This window comes from Anser brachyrhynchus (genome assembly GCF_964034855.1).
Source record: "Anser brachyrhynchus genome assembly, chromosome: 9".
In the NCBI taxonomy this organism is placed as follows: Eukaryota; Metazoa; Chordata; class Aves; order Anseriformes; family Anatidae; genus Anser; species Anser brachyrhynchus.
In genome coordinates this window covers 10,350,378-10,359,651 of record NC_137703.1, presented here as the reverse complement: position 1 = coordinate 10,359,651, position 9,274 = coordinate 10,350,378, and the positions used below count along the sequence as shown (strand labels likewise).

General features: G+C 59.3%; 1 protein-coding gene across 1 annotated transcript; it reads left to right on the top strand.

The window, feature by feature from the left end:
- Positions 1 to 2,126: 2,126 nt before the first annotated feature.
- B3GNT7 (UDP-GlcNAc:betaGal beta-1,3-N-acetylglucosaminyltransferase 7) lies at positions 2,127 to 8,644 on the top strand. Its single transcript, XM_080604472.1, has 2 exons — positions 2,127 to 2,281; positions 5,379 to 8,644. The coding sequence occupies exons 1-2, from the start codon at positions 2,271 to 2,273 to the stop codon at positions 6,586 to 6,588; spliced, it is 1,221 nt and encodes a 406-aa protein (XP_080460598.1). The 5' UTR covers positions 2,127 to 2,270; the 3' UTR covers positions 6,589 to 8,644.
- Positions 8,645 to 9,274: the final 630 nt, after the last annotated feature.

Sequence of the window (9,274 nt, the reverse complement as noted above, 5' to 3'; positions counted from 1 at the left end):
ACGCCCCACCAGGTCGCCTGTCCCCATCTCCAGTGGTGACACTGGTGGGGATGCCCAAGCAGGAGGCGAACGGGGTGGCCAGGGGTGGCCGCTGTCACACTCAGGTGTCACCGAGGGGTGGGGTGGGGGGAGTCTGCGCCTTGCCCCCCTGCGCCTCCCCACGCAATGCTACAGGAACGCACCCGGGTGCCCTTTCCGCAGGTCCCTGCCAGCTCTCACGGGGCTTGGCACAGCTCGAAATGTCACCGGGGTTGCGTAACCAACAACTTTTGGTTTCCCCATGCCCAAGGAGCTGCCGTCCCCTCCGTCCCCTCCGTTGGCCAAGCAGGGTGCGGAGGTGGAGGGGGGCAGGGGCCGAATCCAGCCCTGTGCTGGGCTCTGAGCGGGGCTCTGCCTGCTGCTGGGTCTGTCTGCCTTCACTTCAGCTCCAGGGAGAACAAAAAATGCCAGGTTTCGCTTGTCCCGGCTTTGCTGTCGGCAGAGGGGTTCAGGCTGCTCGGGTAAAAGCAGTTTTCACCGTTCTGGGGCAGGAGGCGAGGGAGCACATGAGGCAGCGAGGGAAAGACGTGTGGAGGAGTGGGGCTTTTAAAAAAAACACTCGCAGTTTGCTTCTCTTCCTCCTTTCCCAGGTGAATCGGGAAAGTGTGAGAACGTGGGGTTTGGCCTAAACTTTTCTAAATAATGCTTAAACAGATGTAAAAAGTGCTGCTTCGTTTTGAGGCCGTGGGGAGGTAGCAGCAGGGTCTGGCTTTGGACAGGGTCAGGGGGGACTCGAGCCGAAACCTCGTGCAGAAGCACAGGAGCACCCAGGAAAATCCCTGTGCTTGTGGCCCGCACACTTTCCTGCCCCAGGCAGCTGAGTTTTCTGGATTTTGCCTCTGTGGCTGTTTGTGATCAGGGTCCTCCAGTGGGGTTCCCCCTCCTCCGTGACGTCCTGGGGTGGATTCACACCTCCTTGCAGACGCAGGTCCTTGCATCCCCCTGCAGCCAGGCTGGTGCTCAGTGGGGACCTTTGCTGTACCCTGGTGTTTGTGCATCCTTTTCCTGGGGCCACAGCTTCAGCAGACCCTGACCTGCCTCCGGGCATTGGGACCAGCCAAAAAAGCTGTCAGGGAAGGTGTGCAGGGACCTTTGGTGGTGGGAAGGCTGCAGGGTGCTGCAGGGCATTTGGGCAATGATTCCTGGAGAGCTTTCTGCCCAGCTGGGTGGGAAATATGGAAACAAAGCTAAAGGGACAGAACTGGGGAAAGTAATGCCACTTTCCTCCCCACGCAGCTGGATCTGGGGTTGTCCTGGAGCTGGGCCAAAAGCTGTTTGTGTAATGGGGGTTGTGGGTCCCGCTGTACGGTCAACCCCATCAGGGGACGTGGGGAAGGGACTGGCATATCTCTGCTGGGCAGGAAGGGAAATATCCCAAAGGATTTCCTGCGGGCTTCGTGGCTGGAACACGTGGCTGCTGGGGATGGGAGGATGACAGAAAGGGAGACGTCAGAAATGGTGAGGGCTGATTGTCATAGCTGAAAAAAGTCCCTGTACTGAAAAATGCTGCATTTAGGAGGAAAGGAAGGTCTTAAATCTGGTTCTTAGCAGGCAATGGGACGCCCCGTGTTGACATGGTGCAGGGGGGTGCTTGGCACACCGGGTAAGGGGGGAGCCCCAGCTGGGCGCCTCCATCCCCCCAGGGACCCTGATGGTGGCTGTGCCCTGTCGCAAAGCTGGGATCTCGGTGTCCTTGTGCAAAATTGGGGTTTGGCCCCTGCTCCCTTTTGGGCTTCACCCCAAAATGACCAGCTGGTGGTGGTGGTGGGGGGGGGGAGAAAAGGTGCAAGTTCCTTTCCTGGAACTTTTCTGGAGAGCACTGGGACCCCCTCCCCACAACTGGGACCCTTTGTGGGTGCCAGCTCCGGGTCAGGGCTGATGCAACGCACCCTGACCGGGGACCAGAAGACACCCAGGGGTGCTGGGGTGCTCCCTGCATCTCCCAGCGGGTGTCCCCTCAACTGGGGGGGGGCAATTAGGGGTGTCACCCCCCGCGCCCCCATCCCCTGCAGCCACCGGGGGGGGGGACCTGGGAGAGATCTGGGGTTGGGGCGATGTCAGGGGGCAGGGCAAGAGTTAAGCTACCTGCCCGTCCATCCCTCTTGACTCCACCTCGGAGACCGAGGGGAGGGAAGAGGGAAAAAGAAAAAAAAAAAAAAGAGGAGAAAGAGGAAAAGGAAGAGGGCAGAGCGCCGCGCACGGACCGCGGGCAGCCCCGTCCCGCTCCCAGCATGTTCCAGTGGTGAGTGCCGGCCGCGGGGGGGGGGAAGGACGGTGCTGTCCCCTGTCCCCTGCCCCCTGTCCCCTGCCCCGGGGGTCTGCGGGAGGCCAGGGGGCTCCGAGCTGCCCGCACCCCATGGCTCGGGGTCGGGGAGACGGGGGGCGAACGGGGATGCCGGGGGGCCCGTCCCGTCGGGGGTCCCATCCTGCCGGGGGTCCCGTCCGCCTGGGGGTCCCATCCTGCCGGGGGTCCCATGGTGCCGAGGGTCCCATCCTGCCGGGGGTCCCTTCCCCATCTCTTCATCCTTTCACTCCCAGGGGACGTGTCGCCGGCTTGGGGACAGCCGCTGGGGACCCGCTCTGCGCTTGCGTTTCCTTTTGGAGAGTTTTTTTTGGGTGGGGGGGGTCCCAGCCCTGCCGAGCCCCCCCTCGGCCCCAGCACCAACACAAGGGCTCTGTGCTGCCGCTGCCCCCGCCGCCTCAGCCACCCCTAATTAAAAGGGGGCAACAAAATCCTAATAAACGGCTGGCCCCCGCCAGGCAGGGGGGGGGCTTTGTGCCTCTCCGGGGGCTGGGGTGCGCAGCCCGGGTGCCCTGGGGTCCCCAGCATCACCCCTAAAGGGCGATCAGCCCCCCTCTAATTCGGGGTTATAGCTAACCGCCCTGGGCATGGGCAGGGCAGCCTCACAGGGATGCTTTTAGAGTTTTTCCTGGAGGAGAAAAGGGAAGAGGAGGCCTGGGTCTGGCCCCTTCAAAGCCCCCTCGACGGCACCCACGGCAGCCGGGCCCGGTGGGCGCAGGTGGGAGCCACCAAGGGGTGACGCCGCTGGGGACACGCCGGGATCCCAGAGCAGGGTGTGGGGCTGAGCGGGGTCATTCCCCCTGCCGTGACGGCTCTGGAGAACCCCAAACACCGTCCTCATTTCTCCTGCAAAGAGGTAGTTTCGGGGTCCCGACGGAGCAGGACGGGGGCTGCTCCCCCTCGTGTGATTCCCACCTTAGGAGACCAAAGGGCAGAAAAACTGGAGGTTAGAAAAGCCCTGCACATGACAATTAGTATTTTTCCCAGCAAAATGACTTGATTTGATGCAGGAATTGCCCCAGGTTGTGGCTCAAGGAGCCCGGTCCCCGTCGCTTCCCCAGGACGGTGCCATGGGGTTGCTGCAAGGGGCGAGCGGGGTTTTAACACTGAGCGGCTGTGCTGGGGTCCAAGCTGCTGTTGTGCTGGGACCAAAGGGGTCCTGAGAAAACCAGGAGCTGCGAGGCAGGGGCTGGAGAGGGTTAAAGGCAACGGTGAGCTCTGATCTGAGCTGCTCCCTCATCAGTCTCAGATGAGTGGCCGCATATAAAACCAGCTGGGACTGTCCATGCACCCCCTTGCCCGTAATTGCTTATTTCCACGCCTGTTCTCACAGTCCTCGCTAGCGATCGTGCTTTTCCCACATAAAGACGGGGCTGAAAAACGTTCTTCGTGCCGGAGGGTGACGCCAGAGAGAGGAGCTCCCGACAGCTCCTGGCTCCCCGCTTGGGGTCCCCGTTTCAGGCTGAGCGGGGTCCCTGTCACCAGCTGCCAGCGTTGCTCCCCTCCTGGGGGTGTGAAGCACGATGGTGTGTTTGTAGGATGCCGTAATACACCAGGACAGAGAGTTTTGTTTCTTGAATGCATCTCAAATCCAAGGAAAGCAAGTGTATACTGAAATGCACGTACTTATATGCACCACCGGGAGCGGGGCTGATCGAGGGCAGAAAACCCTCATGTCACACCACCCATGTCCAGGGTCCCCGCCGAGGTCCGGGCTGGAGAAATCCCTGGGAGATCCCACACAGAGAGGCTTCTTTGGGGCAGATGTCGAGTTCCCGCAGCACAGGGAGGCACGGCACCTTCCTACGCCTACAGCTGGGGCCAGCTTCTGTTTTCCTGGGCATTATCACAACTTCGTTGTTCTGCGCTTATCGGGGCTGTCCCAGGCTCCCTGCTGCACATCTCAAGGATGCTGTGGGTTCCCAGGCAGCCTCTCTCAGTACTTTTCCGTCAGGCCGGGTCACCCTTACGGCTGCTTGGGCAGTCCCCATCCCCTGCCCTCGGGCACCTGAGGCCGACAGAGCAGAGGAAATTGGTGCCGGTGTGCCAGCTGGGGGGGAGCCAGGTGCCTGGGGCAATGCAGAGCGAAGATGGGCTGGTCCTGCCCAAGGAGGCATCAGCAGGGTGAAAAACCTGCTTTGCTTTAGCTGTGTATGAAAAAGCAGCTCGGGGGGAATTACGGGGTGCAGCAGCAATCGCTGAGTCCCTTTGGAGCCCCCAGTGAGCCACAGTGATTGAGAGTTGCCCCCAGACCAGAGCTCTGTGGAGGTGCAGATCCACGGCATTTGGTGCTGCAAAGGAGAAGTGATGGGTCCCAGAACCTGGCCCAGCTGTGCCCCAGAAATGCTGGACACGTAGGGATGTCTTTTCCCCGCCCAACCTTCAATTTCCTTTCAAATACCATATTTTTTTTGGTCCCGAGCTGTTGTTTTGTAATGAAAAGCTGTTGCCCATTTTGTGTCGAATCCTGCAGCCTTCCTGGCTCTGGTTTCTCAGGGCTGTGCAGCCCGAGATGCCAGTCTAGGGCCATGGGAAAGGACGTCTGTGTTTTGGAGCTGATGTTTGTCTAGAAAAGATAATTCCCATCTGCTTCTGTCCTAAACTGATATTTTCAGATGGCCGAATGAAGGTTCCCCTTGGGACTTCCTCTGAAACGGCTGCTCTGATGAAGCTCCCGTGCCCAGCAGTTTGCAGTGCGCTGCCTGTACCCCGGTGGCACCCTCATTTCTTTTTTCCTGGCTCCATCTCTCTCTCACCCCATTTTCTCCTCTCCCCGGAGCCCTTTCCAGCCCTTTGCAGGGACCCAGGGCTGTCAGAGGACACTGTGCCTGTCCCTGCCTGGCCCGAGGGCTGCCCCAAAAGCAGGATACAGCGGTGGGAAGAGCGTGTGGAGGTGTCCCCCAGCACTCCCCTCAAGGCTGCCACCTTGTGATGGGTGCCGGGTTATGAGCAGCCCGTGATCCTCAGGTCCTTTTGTAAACGAACTTGCCGGATCCAGCAGTTTCCTCTCCTTAACTGCCCTGTCTCGCCCCTTTAGGAGGAAGACCATCTACAAAACGGTTTGCCTGTCCTTCCTGCTGGTGGTCACGGTGACGGTGCTGCAGCGGGGAATGGCCCCCAGCCAGTTCATGCAGGGCCAGCAGCAGAAGGAGCTGCCCCCTCCCGAGCCCCTGAAAATGCAGAAGAGAGGCGATGCCTTCTCGGACACCAGCACTTTCTGGAAGAGCAAGAATGAGAAGGCTCCCACAAAGGAGGAGGAGGAGGAAGGGGTGACGGAGAAGCAAGCGAAGTCGTGGGACATCACCACTGCCAACTGCTCGGCCAACCAGAACTTGAGCAAGGTGGAGTGGTTCAAGGGGCTGGAGCCCAACTTCCAGCAGTTCCTGCTCTACCGGCACTGCCGCTACTTCCCCATGCTGATCAACCACCCCGAGAAGTGCAGCGAGGACATCTACCTGCTCATCGTGGTCAAGTCCGTCATCACGCAGCATGACCGCCGCGAGGCCATCCGCAGGACCTGGGGCCAGGAGAAGGAGGTGGAGGGCAAGAGGATCAGGACGCTCTTCTTGCTGGGCACGGCCTCCAAGGAGGAGGAGAGGGACAACTACCAGAAGCTGCTGGATTACGAGAACCGCATCTACGGGGACATCCTGCAGTGGGATTTCCTGGACAGCTTCTTCAACCTGACCCTCAAGGAGGTGCACTTCCTGAAGTGGCTGAACATCTACTGCGACAACGTCCGCTTCGTTTTCAAGGGTGACGATGACGTCTTCGTGAGTCCCAGCAACATCCTGGAGTTCCTGGAGGACAAGACGGAGGGAGAGGACCTCTTCGTGGGGGACGTCCTCTACAAGGCCAGGCCGATCCGGAAGAAGGAGAACAAGTACTACATCCCCAGTGCTCTCTACAACAAAAGCAACTACCCGCCCTACGCGGGGGGTGGCGGCTTCATCATGGCTGGGCCCTTGGCCAAGAAGCTGCACAAGACCTCGGAGACGCTGGAGCTGTACCCCATCGACGATGTCTTCCTAGGGATGTGCTTGGAGGTCCTCAAGGTGTTGCCTGTTGGGCACGAGGGCTTCAAAACTTTTGGCATCGTGAAGAACAAGAACAGCAAGATGAACAAGGAGCCGTGTTTTTTCCGGGGTATGTTGGTGGTTCATAAACTGCTGCCTCCGGATCTGCTCCAAATGTGGGACTTGGTCCACAGTAACTTGACGTGCTCGAGAAAACTCAACGTCCTTTAGCTCAGTCTCTCTGGAGAGCTGGGACTGGAGGGGCCGGGGCAGCTGCTCCCTGCCCCGGGGTGCGGTGAGCCTCTGCTCGTGGCACACGAGGAGGGCAGAGGCTCCGCGGCCACAGGCAGGGCTTGTGATAGTGTTTGTTCCTGTACTGTAATGTGGTTCACTTATCTCCAGCTGGGTTGGGGGTTGCTGAAAAAGAAGAGGAAAAAAAAAAGGGGAAAAAAAAAGGGAAAAAAAAAGGAAAGAAAGAAACCCTAGCACTAAAGGGAGAGAGAAAGAGAGGGAAGAGGGTTTGCTCTCTGCTTTAGGTACCACCTCCACCAGAAGATGATGAACAGTGGGGCTGGGGGCAGGCAGGAGGGATGTTGCATGCTCATTTTTATTTTTTGGAAGTGTTCAGGGTCTGGCAACCCAGGGAAGCTTCTCCAAGGGGGCTGAGTGGTTTACATGTACGTGAGCCTCCCACCACTCAGAAGTCAAGGGGATTTTGTTATCTGAAATGTCTGCTCCATGCAAGGTTGAACCTGTGTGCCTTGGGCTCACCCCCTCCCGAAGTCCTTGCTGTGTCCCCAGTGTGCGGGTGGGGGAAAGGGGCTCTCCACGGGCCAGCCCCGAGCCCCCATTAGGGCTGCCGGTTTTTGGCCAGGCGGTCAGGGAATTGGGGCTTTATCCCCAGTAGAGGTTCCCACAGGACTTCGGTTTCCCGTGACAGCCCTGGCTGCGCATGCATCATGCTCAAACAAATGCACCCAGCCAAAATTCCTCAGGGATTTGATCTTCCTGGCAGGAAAGCGAAGAGAAGGTGTGGGCTGTCCTTGCCCATGGCCAGGGAAGCAGCAGAGGCACCTGGTCAGCCCCAGGTAGGTGCTGGAGGGCATCGCTCCCTCCCTGGAGCGGGGTCCCAGGTGAAGAAGGGCTGGTGCTGGCACCTCATCTGCTCTCGGCGTGTGCATTTCTATATGGTTGGGCCCAGGAGTGTGACGGGGTGACACCACACGACACGGCCTTTTTTTGCTCCCTGTGTCTTAGGGCCACTAGAGATGTCTGGGTGGAGCCCCAAGCCACCTCCTGTGGTGGAAAACCTGTGCAACGACGTGGCCACGCACCCCTGGGTGCTCGCCAAGCCACTGACTGCCAGCTGTGCAAGGCCATATACGTGTGCAAAGCCACATGCGTGTGTGGGTTCCAGTGTGTCACCTTCTGGGGCGGGGGCACAGTGTTTATACACCAGACATCATCCTCAAGTGCAGGGCTTGTGCAGCCGACTGTCCTTGTGCGTGGTGGACGTGCAGAGCCACAGACATGGCCCTGAACACGAGCAGCGAAACACGCACACGTGTGCTCTCTCCTCTCTCTCTCTTTCTCTCCCCTTCTCTGGTGCCAGACATTGAAAGGAAAAAATTTCTACTACCTCAAAGGTCCCCCTGTGCAGTGCCTTTTTTTTTTTTTTTTTTTCTTCCCCTTAATGTGTTCTGGAAACGTGCCTGTTTCATTCACTCCAAGCCTGTATGTTCCCCAGGTTAGAAAACAAACAAGAAGGGGCGCACGGCAGCCAAAAGAGCCACCCGCGCGCCAAGCCACGCCACTTCCCCTCTGCAAATGCCCCTCGTCTGCTCCGAGGAGCTGCAAATTTAGAGAGGGAAAACCAGAAGGAGCCCGCTGCTGCCCCGTTTGGTGGCGGGGCTGGCATTTGATTGACGACGTGCCCAGCGGAGCCGCAGCCCCGGGGCACCTGCGGGGCAGAGCCCGAGGGCATCGCTGGTGCCCGCTGGGCATTGAGCACACGGTTATTTCCCATCCTCTCGGTTATTTCCCATCCTCTCATGGGTTCAGAGGTGCTTCCCCAAATGGCACCTCCGTCCCTGATGTCGGGTACAGCTCGTTGGGCTGTCTGCTTGCCCCACAGGCAGAGGCGGCGCGTTTGGAGAGCCGGGTGCGCGTGCCGAAATCTTGCAGTGTTGCTCTTCACCTGGCGGGACCTGTACAGAGAAACCATGTAGATTGGGTGAATATTTTAGTTTCTAAATAAAGGTTAAAAGAAGAAGGAGAAGAAATAAAACCACCCAAGCCCCGTGTCATTGCTAACCCCCGCCCCCCCCAAGACGGGCTGGCTGCTTGGGAATTGAACCTGGTGGTGGGCCACAGGGGCAAATGGGGCTGCAGTTCCCTGGTCTGGCGTGGTGTGGCTTCCTTGCAGAGCCTGTTGTGGGGTTTGTTAAGGTCCCACAGACATTTTCTGTCTTCCAAGCACTCCTCCAGCCGCATTTCAAACCCAGCTAAACTTCAGGCCGTCCTGGCACACTGCAGCGAGCTGCGCACCTCCAGCCCCGTGGGCAGAGCTGCCTGGGCAGGCTTGGGCACTCGCCTCCTGGCAAACCTCCTTTCATCCTCGCCCTGAAGGCCATTGCGACCTCGCTGTCCCTGTCGCCCTGTCCAGGCCACATTCCCCCCGTAGCACCACGCTCGCTGCCTTTAGGGGCACCACAGGGCAGTGCAACGGGGACCCCAGAGCAGAGTGAGCCACGCGCACGGGGACAAACCCACATCGGGTTCGGCTTTGGCTGGGGTGAAGAGGAGGAAAACCACGCGAGGAGATGGAGGGAGGGATGCCAGGGGCTGGGTTTTCGGGGCTGGCACCCACCTTGGCTGCTCAGCCCAATGATGGGTGCGGAGAGGTGACCGCAGGGGA